This window comes from Cannabis sativa, chromosome 7, assembly GCF_029168945.1.
Source record: "Cannabis sativa cultivar Pink pepper isolate KNU-18-1 chromosome 7, ASM2916894v1, whole genome shotgun sequence".
NCBI classification, from domain to species: domain Eukaryota; kingdom Viridiplantae; phylum Streptophyta; class Magnoliopsida; order Rosales; family Cannabaceae; genus Cannabis; species Cannabis sativa.
The window spans coordinates 62408970-62433015 of record NC_083607.1 but is presented as its reverse complement, the minus strand read 5'-3'; the positions used below and the strand labels follow the sequence as shown (position 1 = coordinate 62433015).

General features: G+C 28.5%; 4 protein-coding genes across 5 annotated transcripts; 3 read left to right on the top strand and 1 right to left on the bottom strand.

The window, feature by feature from the left end:
- Positions 1-8656: 8656 nt before the first annotated feature.
- LOC115697378 (protein WHAT'S THIS FACTOR 9, mitochondrial) lies at positions 8657-10915 on the bottom strand. Of its 2 annotated transcripts, none has more exons than XM_030624357.2 (3): positions 10751-10915; positions 10420-10467; positions 8657-10109 (listed from the first exon to the last, which is right to left on the bottom strand). In XM_030624357.2, exon 3 carries the CDS (start codon positions 10048-10050, stop codon positions 8785-8787), a length of 1266 nt encoding a protein of 421 aa, XP_030480217.2. In that variant the 5' UTR covers positions 10051-10109; positions 10420-10467; positions 10751-10915; the 3' UTR covers positions 8657-8784. The 2 variants fall into 2 exon arrangements, with proteins under 2 accessions (XP_030480217.2, XP_030480218.2); XM_030624358.2 differs by having other exon boundaries at positions 8657-10132; positions 10751-10890.
- Positions 10916-10990: 75 nt separating this feature from the next.
- On the top strand, positions 10991-14336 carry LOC115697381 (ycf3-interacting protein 1, chloroplastic). The gene is made up of 6 exons (XM_030624361.2): positions 10991-11266; positions 11337-11381; positions 11484-11597; positions 12659-12739; positions 13146-13310; positions 14062-14336. The coding sequence occupies exons 1-6, from the start codon at positions 10991-10993 to the stop codon at positions 14149-14151; spliced, it is 771 nt and encodes a 256-aa protein (XP_030480221.2). The 3' UTR covers positions 14152-14336.
- Positions 14337-14349: 13 nt separating this feature from the next.
- Positions 14350-16097, top strand: LOC115697379 (uncharacterized). The gene is made up of 2 exons (XM_030624359.2): positions 14350-14476; positions 14734-16097. Exons 1-2 carry the CDS (start codon positions 14473-14475, stop codon positions 15882-15884), a joined length of 1155 nt encoding a protein of 384 aa, XP_030480219.1. The 5' UTR covers positions 14350-14472; the 3' UTR covers positions 15885-16097.
- A 2220-nt stretch (positions 16098-18317) lies between these two features.
- On the top strand, positions 18318-19442 carry LOC115697380 (uncharacterized). The gene has a single exon (XM_030624360.2). The coding sequence runs from the start codon at positions 18378-18380 to the stop codon at positions 19254-19256; it is 879 nt and encodes a 292-aa protein (XP_030480220.1). The 5' UTR covers positions 18318-18377; the 3' UTR covers positions 19257-19442.
- The last annotated feature ends 4604 nt before the right edge of the window (positions 19443-24046 follow it).

Here is a 24046-nt window from a genome sequence, read left to right as displayed (position 1 = left end):
GATGATGTTTCAATAGAGTTAATTAAGGCGAATTAACTTATGAATATTTGTTATTTACAATACACTTAATTTTATTTTAATAAATTAAAACTTAATAAATTTTTTTTATTTTTTATTTTAGGCCTCCAAAATATGTGAGCCTTAAGCACAAGTTTAATCCGCCTATACCTAAAGCCGACCTTGTTTAAGGTCTACCCAACTCAGAGATCTAAAAAATATTTTCATTTTAAAGAAAATGCTCAATAATCTTTATCATACTAAAACTCATTTAATTTTAGAGTCGGCCTTTATTTAGATAATACCTAGTTAATTATTGATAAAAATCTATGCTAAGTAAAATGACAAAGTCAATTAAAATTAGTGATATTATGATAAGGCAAGCACCCAAGTGTGGACATGTGATTATCTATATATCAATTATTATTATTATTATTTTAAATTAGAAAATAATGCTAACTAGCTCACCATATATATATCTTTTACTAATAATTTGCTAATTAGTAATTATATATGTATTTGTGTGTAACCTTAATTTTTTGTTTAATTTCCTATTTTATATGCATTTGTATGTGATGATGGTATTTTAGTATCTTAATGTCATCATTAATTATATGAGTAATTATACATACATGCACTTCTGATTTATACAAATTAAACTGCATGTGTAATTAACTTTTAGAGTTTTTCCAAAAATATGTTTTTTACCAGCTAAAATTTCTATATAAAAATATACGATTTTGAAGTTTAAAGTTATAGAAATATAATTTTAAAAAAATTAAAAAATAATGATAAATCAATTTTATAACAACTATGAAAAATTATATAATTAAATTATAAAATAATAATAAAAAAAAATAACGATAAAACTAACTTCATGACAATTATAAATGTATTATAAAACAATCAAAAAATAATATCAAACAGATGATTAAAGTTCGTACTCTTGTAAATAAAAAAATTCAAGCCGTAAAAATTAAAATTTCTCCCTATTGTATTTTTATAAAAATTTTAAATCTTTATAAAAATATATATATTCTCTACAAAAATTTGTTAATTTTAACTATATAATTCCCTACAAAAATAAAGTAAAATTTAACCATATAAGTAAATATAACGTGGTTCTTATGAAACAAATATGAATATATAAATGTTAGTGTGGTTGATGAACTTTACATGAAATAATGTCATATTGATATAATATCTCCCAATAATAGCATCTATAAATATAATATATATATATTGTAAGCTAATTAATTGTCTATTTATACATATGTAGATGAAATTATTGGTTATGTATTGGAAATATTTTTGGCCTTTTGTGGAATATATAATAATATGAGAAAGCAAAATCTTTAAGAACCCTTAGTGGAAAATATTGTTCATGATGATGTGGCAAATATATATTGTATTAAAATAATTATTATTAATATAATTGGAATTAAATTAATTGAATCAAATTGTGTGAAGTAGTGATGCGAGAAAAGAAAGAAGCCTTAATGAATTTTGTGATATAAAAAAGCATGAACTTTGTCGTTTTATTGTCCAAAAAAAACTATTCACCCTCCTTTTCTAATGAGTAAATTATATTACATATTCTTTTTTTTTAATTTGGTTTTTTTAATTTTTATCTTTTCTATTAAAATTTAATATATTTATCTTTTTTTTTTTTAATAATTCTACTAATTTTACTTCTATCACTTCACAATAATTTTTATTTTTTCTCTAGTCAAAATTTTACTCCAATTTTCTCATAAATCTACACATCTATCTATAAAAAACACAAATTTATTATATTTGAAATTATATATTATAGTTATGTGAGTATGAGAGAATATAATTTGGATACAATACTCATAAAAAGAGATATATTTGAATTAAATGTTATTTGGGGTAAATTTGGTTAACGTATAAAAAAAGAGTATTCTTCAACTTCTCCTTTTTCAATTCTATTTATTATACTGTCATTAATTTCAAAAAATTTGTTTCTTTGAATTACAAAATTAGTGATGAATATACTAAGCTTTGTAGCCCTTCTCCCAAAGTTGATATTGGAGGAAGGAAGTATGGGATAGACTTAGTCTTCCAAAGCATAAGTTTATTCTTTAGTTGACTATGTTGAATAGATTATTACAAACGAAAGACAGGTTGCTCAAAATGAATATTGTAACGGTTGTGTAGTTTGTGGTAGCCGTGAAGAGACTACCCATCTCTTTGCTACACAAATAACATTAAAATCTTGGTAATCTTAAAAAGTTGGTTGAACAGGATTACTTCAGCCACTACCATTGCAAGATCTCTTGAAATTGATTCGAAGGAGCAAGCTATCTAAGTGGAGGAAGAAGATATATGCTACAGTACGTAGCTGCTGCCGTATACCATATTTGGAAAAATCATAATCAAGCATTTTAGCTTCAAGCATTTTAAATGAAAGATAATATTTGTACATAATATAAATTGGAGTGATCACTTGTAAGTTTGATAATTATATATTCAGGCTAAAAGATGTTTCTGTAATTAAAAGTTAGTTGGTTGAATGATTATAACTCATCATTTGATTTAGAAAAAAATATATGTATATATATATTATTTTTACTATTATAATTTGAGTTGCACTTCTATAAAATTTCATATCACTACGATTGTTATTATATAATCTGATTATATTATCATAATTTTGATAACTTAAATTGATGACTCCGTTTGAGTTATCAAAATTTCCTCAAGAATTTTAAAGAATGAAGAACTAATTTTGTAGTTTGTGCATGTAATAAATTAGAATATGTTAATAAAGCGATGATGAGAAAAAAAAATCATCGAATGAGTTGAATGAAATGATTATTATTAATTGCTAGCTATATATAGCTATATCATAACACTCCAACCTCTTATATATAGGTAGGCTATATATAATATTAATTAAATAAATACACACATAAAAAAAGAAAAAAAAACATTTTATACATATGATTAATATTAATTTAAAGCTGTAATGCATGCAAGCATATGTAATTATAAATATTATATAATAATAAAGTTTAAAATGTTAAATTAAGAAGCCAATCATAACAAAAAGCTAATTGATTATTAATTGAACCATATATATATAATCTCTTTGCATGGCTGCTGATCTTATATTATATAATAATTATATATTGAATAAATGTGAAACTTTTGTATATATATGAATTGCTTCTATGTCGCTCCACAGATCATCATATAAATTATATATATTATATAATCATGGATGGGCCATATATATTTATATAGACAGTACAACGTGGACATATTATGATGACTCAGACTCCAGCTGCATATATATATAATTATAAATATATATCATCAAAAAACAAATATTATAATTAATAATGATCATCTGCGTTACGCAGCAATGAAAAGATTATACCAATACCAAATTCTGACATTATTATATATAATCCATCATTGATCACGGCCATGCACATATATATATTTACCTATAATATAATTAATTCCATTATTTAAATTAAAGTCACAAACCAAAAACCAATAATAATAATAAATAATATATTATTGTCCCGTACGTACACATGAATATATGATCATATTTATATCTATTGTCTTTTATTCTCAACTAAAAAAACTTTAAAATTATTAACATATATAGTCAAGAGAGAGCTAGCAAATCAATTATATATATCTAGAGAAATATTAAAAATGCACCACTACCGATATAGGCCAGTCTTAAAGTAAATAAGATAAAAATAAATTTTAGAATCTTATATATATTTTAATTATTATTAAAATAATAGTTTTAGTGATGTAACTTTTAAAAATTCTTAAGATCTCCATTAATGTTCTATTTTTCATAGTTACACATTAAATATTTGTTTTTAAAAAAATATATAGAGATTAAGAATTCATCTCTTGATATCTTAGCTACACTAGACAATATTATTACGTTTTCTTATTATATAATATTTTATCTATATATACTAATGCTTTTATTTTCTCAATTTTGGGACTTGAGCATTTAGGAGCTTGAGTCGACGCACGCCTATTTCGTCTATTCTTAAGATCGGCCTTGATTAACAGTCAGTGTCTAACACCCTCCAACTTATCAAATTATTTTTGGTACAATTAACACTAAATATTAAATCTCATATAATTTACTATATTAACTTTTATAGAATATCATTAATTAATTATAAGGCCACATCTTAGTACCATCATTGGTACCTTATGGCTTATGCTCATATATTTTTATACAAATAATATGCATGCTAATTAACTGCATGTTTTATACGTAATTGTTTAGTCAATTAGACAGCCATTATATATGAAATTAATAATAATGATTTAATATTGACTATAGTCTGTATATTATGCAATGGAATATATCTGAACATCATGATATTATCTTAGCTCTTTCCCTATATATATATAGGTGTTATATTTATATATATAGGTGGACTTATAATAATAAAGGAAGAAATATGAACAGAAAGAAAGTAAAGCAAAAAAAAGCTGATGAGAATATAATGAAAGTGGCAAACACAAATTTAAAGTAAAAGTCATGACCATGCATGCCCAACCATTAAAATATATTTAATAAAAGTTAAATATAAGTTTCTATATATATAATACGTAGGATGTAATTATATGTACATGAAAAGATATATATAGTACACATTCAAATATATGCAGGTGTAGCAGAGAAGAGGTATCCAATTCCTCATCCCAATTCTAGCATGCGGTCACCAATTTATTTGATTAATTATAATCCTTTATATTATATATATATATATTGTCACACATATATAATAAATGATATTGCATGTGTGTGAAGATCTAGAGCTAATAATATATGATCTTTTTGTGGAGTATATAGTAGCAACATGATGACTTAATTAGGGTTACTTATATATTGGCTTCCTACAACCACTAATACAAAAAATCACGCACGTTTGTTGTGACTAATTATGAATTTTTTTTATATTGTGATTAAAAAATTTATGATTAATTTATTTATTGATTAAATGTGTTTTTAATCACAAAAAATTTGTTGTGATTAAAATTAAATTAGTGGCAATTTATATTTAAATACTATATATTTTATCATAAGTAGTTTTTATTGTGATTAAAATTCACATTTAGTCACAAAAAGTTATAAGTTATATTGTAGTAAACTATTCAGCAAATATAAAAGTTTTATTTTCGCCTTCACTTGATAAAAAATTAAAAATATAATCTAAATTATTTTTGCAATAATACATTTTAGTTATATTGAACATCCCGTTAGTGTTTGAGAAATTTTTAAATAATTTACTAAGATTAAATCATTATTTAGTTTGCAATGCATGTAAATTAGACTCTTTAAATCTTTATTTTCATTAAATTATTTAATTTTTTAAAAATCCTATATTATTTGAGTTTAATTTCTCCACGTGACATAAAATAAAATAAAAGTCCCAAAAAAATATATAAGATTTGACATATACAGACGTACACATATTTATTCTGATTTAGTACGTACTTGAAAGAACAAGCTACGTACGTACTTATTAATTCTCCAACAAAACCATTATCATTATTGATCAACCTTAGCTACCTTCCATTCATTAAGTATATATATATTATACACCTATATATGGTCTTTTCCAATACCTATTTAATTATATATAAAGCTAAAAAGTGTTTTTCCTGAATTTTAATATGTATTAAATTATGTATATTGAATTTTTAAAACCATTAAAAATCCCCTTAAATTATTGAGATTATTGGATTTGAAAATTTTTGTCGAATTTTAGTAAGAAAAATCTAACATGGATGAAAATTCAAGAGGCGTAATTTGATACATGTCAAATTCGAGGGACATGATTTTGTAGATAAAGTTTGGAGAGCATGGTATGATCTAGTACATAAATAATTGAAGTAGTAAAATTGAATGAAATTTGACAAAAAATTTTGAATCTAACGATCTCAATTGTGCAGGGAGAATTTTTAAAGGCTAAAAAAATTCTGAAGGTATGATTTGGTATATGTTAAAGTTTAAAAAATAAAAATTCTAATAATTAAGTCTTTATATAAATAAGCTGTAGGTATAGGAGAGAGATCATTTTTCATTTAGAGCTAGAGAAATCTCTTCATTTATATGTGATAAATATTATTTTAAATTTTGTGTTATGTAAAAATTATTGATTAAATATTCTCTATTTATTAATAAATGAGTATTTTTCAAAATAGTACAAAATAGTACCCCTGAACTAATTTTTTAACAAAATAAAATTTAATAATAACTCGTTATAGATGTGTTATGAACATTTTATTTATTTGTTTATACTAAAAATTATCTTTAAGTTGGTTATTTAAAAAAATTATCAAAAATTAGGCTTAGATTACTATTATGTACTATTTTGAAACGTCTATTTTTTTATTTAACAAAATAAAAAATCTTCGATAACTCTTATAATATACATGTCTACAATAGTATTAACCCTATGTGTACACATAATTTACTTTGTCTAATATATATAAAATAATATATAAAGGTGTAATAAATCTCCTTCATTGTTAGTGGGGAACATATAACTTATAACATGGGGGCATCTCATTTTTTACAAGAGCTATACATGTATAACTCTATTGGGGAATAAGCTAAGTCTTCTCTTTCTCTATCTCTCATTATATATATATATATATATATATATATATAAATATATATATGTCTAATGAACTAGGACAAATGAGGGGTGACACATGCATGTGTGATTTGTGGTAGCTATGTAGGTATTCCCATAATAATAATTCCATATAATGTATATGTAAAGATTAGATGGATGATAACCAAAAAAAGACAAATTAAGTACTAGTCATGAAATTTTTTACATAGATAAAAAGAAAAAAAAAAAGAGAGAGAATATGTATATATGGACCTTTGGAAAAGTTTGTTTGCCCATAAACTAGCAATGAGGTTGACTTGTCTATATGACCAAAAGTTTTCTACCAATATTGTTCTTGAGCTACCACATGATCACAAATCCACTATGAAATTAATTATTTCATATGTTATTACAACAATATAACATAAACTTCACTAATTAAGTTTTAAGTCTCTTTTTTTTTTTTGTTTGAAGGAACATCACTAATTAAGTTGAAACTTCAATTCTTATCTAAAAATGCTAACCCTAGGCCGGCCCTTGAAATTTGTGGGCTTTAGGACAAAAAATTATTAATGGGTTCTCATGAAAAAAATAATATATGATATTTTTGAAAAATAGTGAAAATTATTTATATTTTTTAAAAAGAAAAAATAATTTTAAGGTTGGACTAGGTGGGTCTAGCCCACCTTAACCCAAGTTCGGCTCTTAGCCTCTCTCTCAATTTTTTGGAAGTCTTTCATTTTTATTATTTATAGATAGGTAGCCTTCATATAAATTACATAATCTTTTTCAAGTTTTATTTTATGATGGTGTTCATTGTAGTAATAACAAATCCTCTGCAAATTTTAGAGAAATTCCAAATAGTTTACACTCCTCAAATTAGAGTTCAAAATAGTCATTTTCAAAAAAAAAAATAAATAAATAAATAAAAAAGAAAGAAAGAACAAAACAAGCATGTGTAATAAATTGTAGTAATTAATTTCAGTTTAGGCTTGTTGCTATCCTTAGAAATTAGATGTATGATATTCACGTTATAATTTACTGAAAAAAAATATACCAATACATGCATTGATTGAATTTGAACAATTTTTGTTTTTGTTTTAATGTCATATAGGGCATGCATGTATAAATTAATATTTTGATTTAGAGTAATGGTATCATTAATGATTGTATTTCAGTCTCACACATTTTAATTTAATATAAATAATAAGGAAAACTGTTAAGTAAATTATAAAACATGACGTCAGTATAATGTCAAACACCTTATTATGTCAAAAGAGAATGCTTGACATAACATTACACTACTAACAAAAATATAGCTATAAATATACACGTGTCGGGTTAACTCGGTCCATATTTTGAAAAGTCCGCAATAATATAGATCGTGTCGTGTTGTGCCAATATTTTAAAGGATAGATCCAACATGACCTGTAAACTTATATTTTCGTGCTATGCTCGATTTCGTGTCATACTTTACTCGCTCTGACCCATTTTTCATAAATAGGTTAGCTCATTTTCTTATATGAGCTCAAATTTAGGCCTTTTCTATTATTTTTATATAATTCTTCAATAATATTTTACCCATAATTATATATAAAATTAATTAGAGTTTGAATATTTATTAATAAATACAAATGTATTATTATTATTATTATTATTATTATTATTATTATTATTATTATTATAGGAATTTGTAATGTATCGTGTTTTTGACTTAGTTTATTCGTGTTTATGTACTGTGCCTTTAGATTTATCATGTCGTGTCGTACTTAAATTCATATTTTTTTTCATGTAATTGCCATGCTAATTTGCAGTATTATGACGTGTCGAAATATCCAATCCGTATATTTGCAGCACTAGACGAAAACACTTATATGCATACAAGAGAAATTGGTAAAAAGGATATTTAAGAGTTAAGAGTTAAGTTTGTATGTAATATCATATTGATTGGGAGTGGAGAAGGGGATGGAAACAAACAAAACAATATTAGAGTTATTTGGAAGTGAAAAACTAATCTAATCAAAGCAAATTCTGCTGCAATTTATCATCATTAACATAAATCTACTCAACTCAATTACTACTACAAACAGAGTTCGTTAAACATTGATTCTGTAGCACAAGATTTTGCAATTATCTAATTTGTCATCTAACAACTTTGATTGTTCAACTTTGATGAATAGTGCTCATGAGTGTCAATGTCAAACTCCAACTCAGAACTTGATCCATGTTTTGTTGGGTCATCTTCTTCCACAACAACTCTTCTACTTTTCTTGTACAAACCCTTACTTCTATCTAGTAGCCCTTCTCTAAGCATGCCTGCAAATTTTTCCCTGATTTCGAGTAAGGGGTGTCTATGTCTATGCAAGAGCTTGCCACCATCATAAGCTTCCCTGAGAATCACAGTTTGAGTGTCACACTTCTTTGATATGTAAAATATGCCCGGATGGCGCTCAAAAGCTCTAGTAAACTTTTGAGGTAAGGCTAGTGGCTTTCGGAGATTGCTCACATTCTTGCGTTCGGTCTTCTTTTGCAGGGTGAGGTGGAGAAGCTCGTGAAAGACTCCAACAACCCTTTTCTCGGACACATCAGTTCGTGGATCCAAATGGGATGTGTCGATGTATGGGGAAGTGTATGGCAAACTCTGCCACTCTTTTAACCATTCCATGCATTTTCTCTTGAGCCCAAAACCTCTAGTGAATCCAATTGGAAAGGCTAAGCAGCCACTCTTCATGTCTTCTTCTATTTGTTGTGAAGCAGAATTCCTAACCAGTTCAGACACAGCGAGTTCATCGTCCCATATCTTATGCTTCAAGCCATCTCGTTTATCAGGAAGCTTAACAAAAGAGAACATGTCAAGGTGACGAGGAATGAAAGTAAGGCGGTAATCATATGGCAAGCCAAAGTCCCATCTCAACTGGTCTATGGTTTGTAAAGGAAGGCTCAAGTTTCTTGTAAGCATGAAGAGTTTGCGTAGCCTAGTGAGAAGATCACTCTGATTCAGCTCGAGCACATGTAGTTCTTCTTCGTGTAATTCTTGAGCTTCCCGAGTTAAGCTGAAGCAAGGGACTCGAGTTCCACCAGTGTCGAGAACATGTGACTCGAGAAAAATGGAAGGGTATCTCCTAATGAAGGTTGAGAGCTTGAGATCAATGGGGAGACCGAGTTGTCCACGATGACAGACGAGGTGATAAATAGGAAGTTTACGCTGAGGTGAAGAGGATATAAGGGTAACAAGAGTAGAAGCTGCTTTGAGATCCTTATCAAAAGTCACAACATCATCAAGTGTAGCATCTTTCACCCATTTCAACTTTACATTTACCAAACTAAACTTCTGCTGATAACTAAATCCAAACTGAGATTTACATAGGAAATTAGAGGTTCCAACCTTAGTGAATAGAAACCACCTAATCATGTTCTTGTAATGATGCAGTTATGTAGCATTCTCCAGTTTCAAGGCCACTAATAGTGGATCTACAAATGACATCCAACAGACACTAATCGAACAATTATTCATTCCATTCAAGATTGCATGATAGGCTAGACTAACAGATAATCCTAACTAGCCAACAAAATAAGAAGACACAAATTTAGAAACACTGAACACACACAGCCACTAAGGACTTGAAAACTCTCAGCCTTCAAAACTCTAATGAGATATACTAGTGAGACTAATATTAAGGCCTAACAAAAAACTACTTATTTAAATCAAACTAAAGTACTAATAACAGGATATCATATCAGTGTAGAGGACATGCTAATTGTTCTTCTTCTATAAACTCACCTTAATTAGTGTTCCATCTGAACCAAAACTAGCCTGATCCTTTGATGCCTGAGCAAGATGAAAGGTAAGTTAAATAAGGCAGCAAATACTTAAAGTTTGATCAAATTAGGTTTTGAAAAGAAACTACTAAGCATATAAAGTAAAGATACAGAGTCTAATTCATTAACTTGAAGAAAGGCACTAAAGTCAAATTCACTCCATTGTTCTTCATTTATGTCAGCTAGGACATTCATCAAACACTTCAAACGCAATTTTCACTCATCAACAGCCACTAACTTAGTTAGCGTCAAAGAAGCAATCTTTACTCTTAAGAAATGAAATTGTAACGAACCTGTTGCTTCTTCCAAAGAAGTTCGGCCGACCCATTACTCTTCAGTGAATTTTATTAAGAAAAGACTGAAACTTTCGTGGCGGGTTCGTTGGGACTGAGGTGTCTTAGTTTAAGATTTTGTTAAAAATGAGATCTTTTAGTAGATAGGCCTTTTCTCTACATCCAACGGTTGAAAAGAAGCCACCTTTTATATATAAATTGATAATTAATTACTTATTTGTGACCTTTTTTCGTTGTTGGATGGAGAAAATGGGTACCCAATCCCAAATTCAAGTGCTTCAGCTTCTTCAACCATTGCCACTCTCACAGAAAAGAACTCTCATTTTCAATGGAGTTCGACTCAACTCGATTCCTTTCAAGCCAAGTAGCAATCTTTCTCTTCAAAACCCAAAGAAGAGACTTTCAATCGTTCTGGCAAGTGGGGAAGACACAGCTTCGACTTCAACTTCAGTTTCAGCTGAGGAAGCCACTGAAGCTGATCCTGAAGACCTCGAATACGTTGGCCAAATCAAAAGGGTATGTTTCAGTTTCATTATTGATGATTAGCCTTTACTTCTGTGCTTACTCTCTTACTCTCAATTCTCAGGTATTAGAGCTTCTTCGAAAGAACAGAGATATGCTGTTTAGTGAGGTAATGAAATGATAAAGAAAAGCTTCTTTTTTTTTTTATCTTTCTGAATTAGCCCATTTGGTAACTAAATTGTACTCTTTTTTGTTTGAATTTGTTTTGTAGGTTAAGCTTACCATCATGATTGAAGACCCAAGAGATGCAGAGAGAAGGAGATTGCTTGGCATTGAAGAATCAGATGGCCCATCAAGAGAAGACTTAGCTGCTGCTTTGGAAGAAGTAACTTCCTTCCTTCCTTACTTCATTTCATATTTTTCATATTATTCTTGCTTAAACATAACATGTGTGTGCAGAGCTTTTTTTGTTTAGTTTATTTCGTTTCCTCCTATGAAGGAGAGTGTTATCATGAAAACCAGCATTGATCCAGCTGGTTGTACTTTTAGGTTCAGTTTTTGGTTTCTTCACTAACATATTAAGTATTATCTTGGAGGGGTGTCTGGTTTAGTCTAAACATATATAATAAGAATGATACACACTTGTGTACATTTCAGTTCTTGAAAGAACTATGAAAAGATTGTTTATTGATAAGAGCAAGAACAAATACAAAAATTTGGTAAACGCCCTGAGTAATATCTTACTATAAATATTTCACACCAAAATTCCTTTCTTTCACAAGACTAACTCTCAGTATTTACAGGCTAGACTAATAGATATCGTATACTAGTGTTATAGTTTCTGTTTGTGTAAATAAGCAAAGTAATTAGCATTGTTAGTTAATTTGGTTAGTTAGTTAATATTAGTGAGCTGTAACAGTTTTATTGCTTTTCTTGATTTCTTGTAATTCGACTTTTATATAAATAAAGTTCAGCTCCATTGTTTGAGTTAAGCTTTCAAAATTCTCTCTGTTTTGTTTGGCTTTGCCTTATGTTTTTCTACATGGTATCAATCGCCTCTGACTTACGTCCATGAGTTCTTCCACGACTGATCCTGGCACCACCGCTGCACCAATGGCTACGGCTGATCCAGTTCAAGCAGTTCCAGCTCCCGGAGTTGCTACCAATGGCTGGGATCCATTCTCCAATTCACTCACATCATTGCTCACGATCAAACTTGATCGTCCCAATTTCCTGGCCATTTGTTACATCTCTTTCTTTTTCCTTCTCTTTTTTGTTATTTCAGGCGGGTTTAGTGTAATAATGTTATGGTCTCTAAATCTGCCCTAATTAGTATATGTATTTTTGAAACCTCTATTGAATTGTAATCATCATGCATGAACAAATGGGAAAATTGTTTTTCTCATTTGGAAAAAAAATACTGAATATGTGTTTTGTTTTTCTCAGGTGAATGAAGGAAAAATACCAGAAAACCGTGTTACTCTTCGTCTGCTCGCAGAAGAAATGATGCAATGGCCCAATCTTGAGGTATTATCATTATTTATTCTAGTTAAGCATAGTAGTACTTGGATCATCTCACTTTGAAAGAGATGTTTTCATTTGTAACTATCCATTCTTCACTTCCATCTTTCCTCTTTCAATTGATTTCATGATTTTCTCTTCTTGTTAAATTTAGTAGGTAAATGTGATATAGATTTCATAATCTAATGTCGATGATTTCGTTTGGAGGATTCCTTATTCTCCTTTCTCCCTTTGCATTATTCCTTCACAATTGATATTGCATTTTGTTTCTTATGTATTTGTAAGACCACCAAACATTGAGTTCCAATGTTTCAAGATTATGTTGGTCCTCAACTTTATGTGGAGTTTGTTTTGAAAAGGGAATTTTCAACATTATGTTGACCGTTTTCTCCACACCGTGTTTCTTGTTTAGGTTGAAGCAGAAAAGAAAAAACCAAGCAAATCCCTATATGCTAAAGCGACAGATACTGGTATTGATCCCCGAGAGGCTGCTAGGAGACTCAACATGGAATGGGATACAGCAGCTGAGATTGAAGATAGTGATGACAAGGAAGAGACAGAAGTGCCTAAGGCTTTGGTTTGTTACACTATACCTTTCTCTTCAAATCTTGATATTTCAATTTCGCCGACGTTTGGTTTATTAACTAACAACGGCTTTGACACTGTTTTCCACTGTCAATTCCATAACACATATTGAGATGAAATCCTAATATTAGTCTTTTTGTAAGAGCTTCAATATTCTGAATCTTGTGCAACTTAAGCAATTGTCCCAAAATATATATTACCTTTTGTTAGAGAGTCTCATAATGATAATGTGTTGAAACTAAAAATACTATGCATAAGATGTATAGGCTACTCCTCTCATTGCTAATTAGTTTTGAGATGGAACTCCATACACCTTACCATACACTCACTTAATCCCACTTTCTAAACCACACACTTCAATATTCTAACACGGTATCAGAGCAAAACTAAACTCTAACGAGTAACCGATTAAAATTCAAAAATCGGTCTAAAAAGACGAGCCGAGACAATGTTAGAGAGTCTCACATTGATAATATGTGGAAACTAAATACCATACATAAGATGCATGGACTACTCCTTTTATTGCAAATTAGTTTTGAGATGAAATCCCATACACCTTACCATACACTCATTTAATCCTACTTTCTAAACCACACACTTACAAAATATATTACCTTCAAAAGGTCCTATCTTTTCTAAATTTCTTGGTGTATTTATAAATGGATTTCCTTTGATAATAATATGCTCTAATTTCTTAAACTAATGTTGAGAGAGGGTGTTAACAAGTTTCTAATTTTTTGCAGGGTTATGGAGCACTGTACTTAGTCACAGCTTTTCCGGTCATCATCGGCGTTTCAGTTGTATTGATTCTATTCTACAACTCTCTCCAGTAGAGAAAGACATGATTCATTTTAACTCACAATGTATAATTAAATTACATGCCTTGTAATGAATCCACTGTATTCCCTAATTATGAATATGAATGATTTAGTTTTGTAATATGAAAGCTTCCGTATCATATCATATCACTATTTCTATTTATGTTGCAAATTTTATATGTGACAAGTTGAAGTAAGCACATTCTATCTCCAATTTATTAATATTAATATGACTATTCTATTATGTTGACTGCTATGCAGACGTGCAATGAGGCAAAAAGGTCAACTCTCAATAGAATATTTGACTGAAAAATCAATAAAGAAGTGTTTTTTATCATGGGTTAGTAGTTACCTTACCTTCCTTTTGTTAAACTCTTTTATTAAATTTTGTTTACACAAACATGGATGACACTAACTGCATTTTAAGTATGAATATGCATCCCACGTATTTTAGGCATCTGGGTCTTGTTCATACCCTTTTAAATACTTAAAGTAAGTACCTTTGAAACCATTGTCATACTACTCTTCTTCTTCTTCACTATCACTCTTATATTCTTCTCTACATTATTATCTTCATGGCTCCTCCTCCACCTTCAGATACTGCATTTTCGGTTCCAAACCAGAGACACCACAAACCAGATGATGATCATGAAAACTTCTACTATGCAAATGGTTTTGCTGAGATTCAAGTTTGTAGAAGCTTGTCAAGGAATGATAATGTCCAAAGGGAGAAGCAGATTTCGATTGACCCCATTTCGTTTAGAGAGTCGCCTAAAGTTAATGGCTTTTTAGAGTTACCAGCCTCACTTCTTCCCGGAAAGCCTAAGTTTCTGAGCTGTAGTCTTCCAAACTCTGCCAATTCGTCTCCTCGGTTCAGCACATCTTTGCTGAAGAAGAAAGTGAAGAATGAAGGCCAAGGCCAAGGCCAAAGCCAAGGTCAAACATCTCCTCTTCAAAATGAAGCAGAAAAACAGATGAATTTGCCATTGGAATATTACTTGAGAAGGAGCAAATCTTGTGCTGAAGGAAGATCATTCTCTCCATCTGATGATCTTGATCTTTGGCTACAAAAACCAGATGTATCTGATCAATATGGCAACAAGAAACACCGCAATAGTTTCCCTAGAGGTGATAACCGAACAAGCAACAAAGCCGGTCACCACAACAACAATAAGAACAGCTACAACCAACACAACAGCAATAGCAGCAACAGCATGGATTTGTCAAGTGGTGGAGGGTTCAAGTGTGGTGCATGCTTGTTCATACCGGGATTTGGAAAGGGAAGACAAGTGAGAGCATCAAGAAAGGAAGAAGTTGATCAAATGGAGAATAATATTAGTAATGTGATATCAAGGACAGTTTCCTTAGAGAAATTTGAATGTGGATCATGGGCTTCATCCGTCATAGGAGGAGGAGGAGGAGGAGAAGGAGACTCAACGAATCACTATTTCGATCTTCCAATGGAGTTGATTCAGAGTGGAAACAATGATGCAAACTCTCCTGTTTCTTCAGCCTTTGTTTTTGACAAAGACATCAAAGGAGTTCTTAAGAATGGCTCGGTTAGATCATCAACAACAGCGCCAACAACAACAACAACGGCAGCTAGGAAGTCAAATGATTCGGCTAGACATGTTCGGTTCTCCACAGCTTCTCCTCAATCATTCCCTGCTTCCCCTACTTGCATTACACCTCGCCTGAGAAAGGCGAGGGAGGATTTCAATGCCTTCTTGGAAGCTCAGAGTGCATGATTGAGCAATGATTGATATTTGTGTTGAGCAATGATTGATTTGATATGTAGAATGAGAGATGTTTGTCTTAACAAATTTTCTTATACACTTTAGATTTGTGGAAAATAAATGTAAAAAGGGTCTCTTTTTTTTTTTGAGTTTTGGAGTGTTGAACAAAACATTTTCTACAAATCATTTGAAGGAAAAGGCCAAAAACTGGATTTTTGTTTTTCATATTTTATTTTCCCATCTTCATATGTTATGAGAATAATACTTTAGTTATTATATATATGAAAAAGAAAATTGGTATTTATTAGACTCACCCTATGCATTCTCTTTTTCACTTTTTTTTTTTTCTTCTCATCTTCTTATCTTATGAATTATAATATATTTTTTTTATTTTATTTATAAAATTTGATAAGAGTTTCACATTTATATCCTAAAAGAACATATAATTATGAATTGAGTTTACTTTTCTAATAATCCCACATTATTTAAAAAATATAATGATTCTGAACTTACATACATTATAAATAAACATTTTTCCTTGTAAATTAAGATTAGCTTTTGTAAATAAACATATTTATAAAGTTCACACATAAAAATCAAATATATAATATTAAGTTTTAAGAATTTAAAATTTAATTAGTATCACTATATTTCTTTATTTTAGTATGTCCTTTATGTACTAACGAGAGAAACATTTTCATGGGAAACTCTGATATATACTAAATCTATGTACAAAAGACATGTCAACTCATCTACTACCACCATTAAGTCGATCCATTGGGCAAATGTTAAGTGTAATCCATGTTCTTCTATGATTTATTTATACTGGGTCAAATTCGAACCATAACTACATATAAATAGAAGCTATTTTGATATAATAATTTTAGTTTTTTAGGCCAAAACGCTAATGAAATTTTAGTATAACCACTTGTAAATTAAATCTCATTAACGTCTAAACCATATAAATATTCTTGCTTAAAACTTATTTATCTACTCTTCATAATCTCTGATCAATCAACAATTTGTATTTTTTTTTAAAAAAAAAAATTAAATAAAAATTATGCATATAATAATATTTTTTTTTTTTTTTTCTCTCTTAGTAGTTGACATTTTATGTTAATTATTCTTAGTGGTTAACATTTTATAAATAGTTGAATTTTAATGTTAAGATTTTTATATGGATTGACATAAGTTTTTATGAAAAAACCTTACCTAATTCTAATTATAACTATATAAAAAGTTTCTCATAAAAAAACCTTAATTTACTCTATAATTATAACTATATAAAAAGTTGGTTTCTCATAAATTTTTTTAATACTTTTTGATAAAGACATAACTATTTAAGTCAACTTAGATTTCTTTAGCAAATGACATGATAATTTTCGAAAGACTAGGTAGGGATATAAATAATTAAAAATTTGGATTTAAAAAATTAATCCAATCCAATCATAATAATATTTTGCACACCCATTTGTAATGAGTGAAAAAGAGTAATAAATCTTTAATTTTATTTTGTTTCCCCACTATAAATATAATGTATATATTTATGTGAAGCTTAGTTGGTTGAATTATGTAAACTATGGTTCAAAATTTTAAATTTAGTATTTTATAAGTATCACTGAAAAAAGTTACAAATCTTCTTTTTGCGAAACTTACACAAAGTACTATTTTTGTAAAAAAAAAAAAAAATTACTTTTACGTTCAAATATATTTTTTATATATTTTTACAGTATTTTATAAAAACAACATAAAAATAATAAGAAAATTACATGAAAATAAGAAAAAAATAACATCTAAACAACATAAAAATAATATACAAATAATTAAAAACTATCAACAAAATAACAAGAATATTACATAAAAATAACATGCAAAACACCAAAAAATTACATTTTTATAAATAAACTCTTAAAAGCCGTAAAAATATTTAAAATTTTGTATTTTTTTTTACTTATATTTGTGTGTTTTTGAAATAATCTCCAATCTTCTTTTGATATGGGCTTTAGAAAAATATCTTCTATCTTTTGGATAATTACATGAAACACTATTTTTTTTTCGTAAAAAAAAAATATATATATACTTTTACCTTAAAATTTTTTTTTATATATATATATTTTTATGGTATTTTATAAAAATACAAGAAAATCACATAAAAATAACAATAAAATAATATTAAAATAACATAAAAAATCACCATATTTTATCTAAATAAAATCCAAAAAATGGTAAAAATGTTGAAAAACTCTGTATATTTTATTAATTTTTTTCGTTGTTTTTTGTATTTTTTCTTAAAAGATCCCAATATCCTTTTGGGCTTTCGGCCCAACAAAAGTTGGCTATAACACTAGCTTCGGTTCCGAACCAATTAGTTTGGCTTCGCTGGTCGACCGTTATACCAAGCCTAAAATTCAAACATTTCCAGTGTTTTACAACAAACTCATAACAGAAAACATTACTTTCACCATTTTCAAACTCCATTCTCTCTCTCTCTCTCTACCGGCGGAAATGGTGTCCAGATTGATCAGAAAAACTCCGACCAAGTCCATCAAAGACAGCCGAGGACGACACCGCCGCAAATCTTCCCCAGTCAAAAAATCACCATCATCAACAGCTTCAGCCTCAACAGTCATTTCCACCATTAACAAATCCTTCTTCAACTGCCACCGTCGCCTCATCAAACTCTTCTCAAAACTAACCCAAATCGGAACCCCTACAAATTGTCGCAAGAACAAAGGATACAAGATCCTCAAAAAAACCCCTGAAACCCTAATTCCCAATCCTCGACGATTAATAACCTCATTCGGCGGCCTCCTCCTCCCACCTCTGATCTCCCCTGAGAAGAAGCGAACGATATTCCTAGATCTAGATGAGACTCTGGTTCATTCCAAGCCAGATCCGCCTCCAAAACGCTTCGATTTCGTCGTACGGCCGAGAATCGAAGGAGAAACTCTGAATTTCTACGTGTTGAAACGACCTGGAGTTGATGAACTGCTCGAATACCTTAGGGAAAACGACGATAAATTCGAGGTTGTTGTTTTCACGGCTGGATTGAGAGAATACGCTTCTCTTGTTCTCGATAAACTCGACGGAAACAGAGTGATCTCTCATCGGCTTTACCGCGATTCGTGCAAAGAAGTTGATGGGAGACTCGTTAAGGATTTGTCGGATTTGGGTAGGGATTTGAGGCGATCTGTGATCTTCGATGATAATCCGAATTCGTACTCTTTGCAGCCGGAGAATGGAGTTCCTGTTCAGGCGTTCGTTGACGATGTCGGCGGCGATTGTGAACTGAGTAAGTTGGTAGGGTTTTTGGAGAGTTCATATGAATTTGATGATATTAGAGAAGCTGTTAAGCATTATATTAATGCTAATTCCAATAATTAAGAACACAATTACTAACAAAATTGCTCAATTTCTGTGTGTTGAGTTGAGTTGATTTGATTTCATTGTTGTAGCTTGGATTGAGTGAAGGTCAAAAGGTCAGAAATTTGTATTGAATTTGCTTATCAAAGTTAAATTGTTGTTCAACAATTTCAACGAAATTTGTTGAATTGATTTGATTTGATGAGACCTAGTACTGTTGTTTGTTGTTCTATTATACTAATTACTTTAAAATGTTGTAATGCAATACAATATTATAATAATACATATTTTTTTTTTTTTTTTAAGGAATTATAATAATACATATTAAATTATATATATATATGAATGATTGGATAGTGTTCCCACGTTTTTGGAAATGAATACGTGTCACTACCTAAGTGGTCAAACTCGGCACATTCTCCCATTGGGCTGTAACTGTCGAGCCCACGACCACTGGGCTGTAACTGTCAGGCCCATTGGACCGTAACTATCAGTTTAGTTGAAGACACTTGTCTTCAACGAGGCCGCCACCTTATTTATATTGTCAGCTTTGGACTTAAACACTCGTAGTTTTATTTTTGGACACATTTTTAAAATACCTCGAGAACATTTTATTCAAGGTAACAGTTACTTATTATTTCAATTTGAGATATGAATTGATACCCCAACACCTCTAGTTCCACGGAATGACAACCGTGGACCCGTTTCTTGCAGAGGGAATTAGACGTCCCACAAGCTACAGTCTTACTTACTGTAGCTTGTTCGCCCCAAACGAGTAACAAAGAGGATTTCCCGAAAAATTATGACTTGTAAATTAGAGCTCATTTCTTCAAATTTTTCTCATTAATAGTTCAATTATATTAGAATTTTATACACCCTATCCAACAACCGACTCATCTAATTTGGATTTTTAAGAAAATTAAAATAGCTTAACCCGGTATCCAAATTGAATATTCAATTTTTGGCAGTATTGAATTGGATATATTTTGCACACCCTTATGTGTGAGAATAATAAAATCTTCAAATTTAGTGTGGTTTTCCACTATAAAAATTCATATATTTTTTTTAAAGAAATAATGTAATTTTTTAATCCGATTTCAATTTTTTAAAGAAATCTGAATTTTGTAAGTTAAATTTTAGTATTTTCAAAATATCACTGAAAAAAGTGTCATAAAGTTTCTTTTGCTATGGGCTTATTATGGGCCTAGACATTTTTGGTATATATGCAACAATAAACTGTTTTCCCTTAATTTGTAACTTCCTACTCTAAAATGTAAATTAAATGTAACTTTTACTTCTATTGAGGAGTTAAAAAGTGAATGATATGAATCCACTTTATTACTTATTTATAATACATGAAAAAATAAATGGAAATGAAAAATCATACAATAAGGACAACATTATTAGGTATAAATTACTATTGTGTTACACCACAAAACTATATAAAAAAATAAGGCTTTAATTGGATTTTATCATGGGAAAAATACGGTATAATATAATGTCTTCTTTTAGGTTTGATTTTATTATCTTATATGCGTTATATATGTTTTAAATAATTAGTAAGCAATAATCACTTTAGTTATTGAAGAGTCAAAGTCAAACATAACCAATTTTGACCATTGAATATTTCTCAATAAACACACATTTTATTACCTAGATCTGCCTAATATTGCTTCAAATATATTACTAATAATAGTCATTGTATATAAATGATGAATATTCTCAAAATCTCAAATGCGTTGTCAAACATCATAAAAATATTATTTTTTTAACTAATTAAACATTATATATAATATATTAAATATTAAACATATTTAATGGATTATAGAAAAAAAAAAATATTTTTGGATCCTTATTGTAAAAAATATGTAGTATTTTTCAAAATTAATAAAAATATGTGTAATTTTACAAGAGGAATTTTTTAGCCCTTGGGCTAGGTGGGCCTTAGGCATAGGCCTAACCTGCCTATGTTTAGGGTTGGATCTACTGGTTAGATATGACTTTTGTTTTTAGGTTCTGCACTTTTGAGTGGAGACGGATTCTTTAATAATAATTTTTGTCAAGCGATCTATTAATTTTGTTTGCTCACTATTTAACTAGAATTTCGTGATTAAATAATGTTAGTTGTATTTATTCAGATTCTATAATTTCGAGTAATTTAGGTGATATAATTTTGAGTAGTTGGTAGTGTTAATGAAATTGCATATTTATATTATAAAAAACATAATATATATATGTAATTAATAAAAAGTCAAGTTTGTTTAAGGAGAAGATGGATGGATGGACATTTGTAATATGTTGAATATATTTTTATTATTACATCACTTGTGGAAGTGCAAGTAACTATAAATAAAATTATGATTTTGATAGAATCGTAATTTAGCTAATTAAGTACGTATAATTATTACATAACACCATGCATGCATGCATGACATGATCGCGTATTTGAGCTAATAATAATAATTAATTAAGTAGCTAAAATTACATAATAATTAAGATAATAATCGATTTAGAAATGAAAATATATAAATGGGCATTAGGTATAGGGGCCAACAAAGCAAGCATATATAGCCACCAGACACACACACATATATATATATATATTATATGCATGAGAGCTCATACATGCATGGCCATGCACCTATCACTATCAAACGATTCAAATAAACGCCACTATTTATATATATATATATATATATTACATATAATATATTCATTTTCTATGAACCAATTAGCTAGTGGCCTATGAATTATTTGTACATGTATTTGTGATTCTAGCTCATTATATTCCATCACTATATATCCTTATATATCATTATTTATGTATATTACATATAATATATCCTTATATATCATTTACTTTCTTTGTATTTATTTGGATTATATATTATCCTATATAAATTAAACATAAAAATATTGAATTATATATAAATACACAAACTATACATTACCCAATGGTAAATTCATGGTAAATTAATTTAGAGATGGAACCTAGATGATAGAATATATACTCATTTGTATCCATGATATGATTATATGATATAATTTATATATATAATTCGTACATACATATAATTACAGTAATACTAATTTTTGTCGGTCGAAAACAAAATGCCAATAAAACATGCTATATATCAATAGGTATAATTATATATAAATAAATCCCTCTTTCCAACCAGTAGTTACACACATATATATTTATTTATATATATATATTGCTTTATTTTATTCTCACTTTAATGGTCTTACGATCTTAGACATATACATAGTACTCATTTCTTCTCTCTCCTTATGAATTTATTAAATATACATATTTATGTTAAATTTATTTTCATAGTGAGAACGTGAACTATATATTTATATAAATTACTAAATATAAATCAATGTCTATAAATTAAAATGTGCACCAATAACTGTATATATATATGATTTAATTATTATATATTTTAACAGTTTTGACTGATTGATTAATTATGGTCTACATATATATATAATAACAATATATATTAATCATTATTAGGATTCTGTTCTGTGATATGATCTCTCATATAATTCAGTGACAATATATCTTATTATAATATATATAAACACAATATATATTCATGAATTAATGAGCGGTCTCATCAAATGATATATATATTTTCTGAATTTTCACACTACGAATTTATTAATAAATAATTAATTCTCTATGATCTAATAATTTCATTTTTTTCCATACCCAATAGGTTACACCTAGCATTTTAAAATAATATATAATATATATTACAAACTATTATAATTAATCTTCAAACAAAAGTATATAACACATTCAATTGTTCACACTATATATATACATCAATACATGTGGTCCCTATAAATATATATATATATATTTACTATATAATAATAGTGTAAAAAAAGAGTAAGACTTAACCTAATGTCATAAAATCTGGCATGGAAGGTTTATTGGAACCTTGCTGGCATTCTCATAGAAGACAACTTCAATTAATACACAACCTATAAAGTTACTCTTATATATATTCCTATAACATATATATATATATAAGAATTGCTAAATTTATTATTAGTGATCAATATTTTTGTTGTGTTATACTGTTATTGGTATATAGAATTAAAGAATTATTTCACAAAAACATAAAAATTAGAAAAATACGGTTTTACGAAATTTAAAATATTTTTACGATTTTTTTGATTTTATTTATAGAAAGTACGGTCTTTTTATGTTGTAATCCTATTAATTTGTTGTTTATTTTTTGTTATCTTTTCATGTTACTTTTATGTAATTTTAAATATTTTTTTTTTTCGATTTTTTTGATTTTATTTACAGAAAATACGGTCTTTTTATGTTGTAATCTTATTAATTTGTTGTTGATTTTTTGTTAGCTGTATGTTATTTTCATGTTACTTTTATGTAATTTTCTTGTTGATTTTATGTTGTTTTCGTGTTATTTTTTTTAAAACCATAAAAATGTAAAAAAAACATTCTTTAAACATAGAAATGTAAATATTTTACAAAAAATATTATTTTATGTAATTATTACTATAATTAATTATCGAGTCTCATATAATTTTTTTAAAAATAATTTTTTAGAGAATATCACTAACCAATAATTAAACACCACCAATAAAACATATTAGACACCATTACTTTCTTATATGGGTGACTATTCAATGGTTACATTTTTATTGTAACCATATAGTTACATTTTTCTTTAACCTGTAATAGCAGGTTACCAATAGGTTAACTTTCCTTTTTTAGATTTAGTTAATTATAATTAACTATTTTCTTAAAATAATTAATTAAATAGACA

Bases quoted from the DNA above. Each gene is read 5' to 3' on its own strand.
- LOC115697378 (XM_030624357.2), bottom strand. From the start codon at position 10,050: ATGATTAGGTGGTTTCTATTCACTAAGGTTGGAACCTCTAATTTCCTA.
- LOC115697381 (XM_030624361.2), top strand. From the start codon at position 10,991: ATGGAGAAAATGGGTACCCAATCCCAAATTCAAGTGCTTCAGCTTCTT. The intron at 11,267-11,336 runs GTATGTTTCAGT...CTCAATTCTCAG, and splicing joins ACGTTGGCCAAATCAAAAGG to GTATTAGAGCTTCTTCGAAA. The intron at 11,382-11,483 runs GTAATGAAATGA...TTTGTTTTGTAG, and splicing joins GAGATATGCTGTTTAGTGAG to GTTAAGCTTACCATCATGAT.
- LOC115697380 (XM_030624360.2), top strand. From the start codon at position 18,378: ATGGTGTCCAGATTGATCAGAAAAACTCCGACCAAGTCCATCAAAGAC.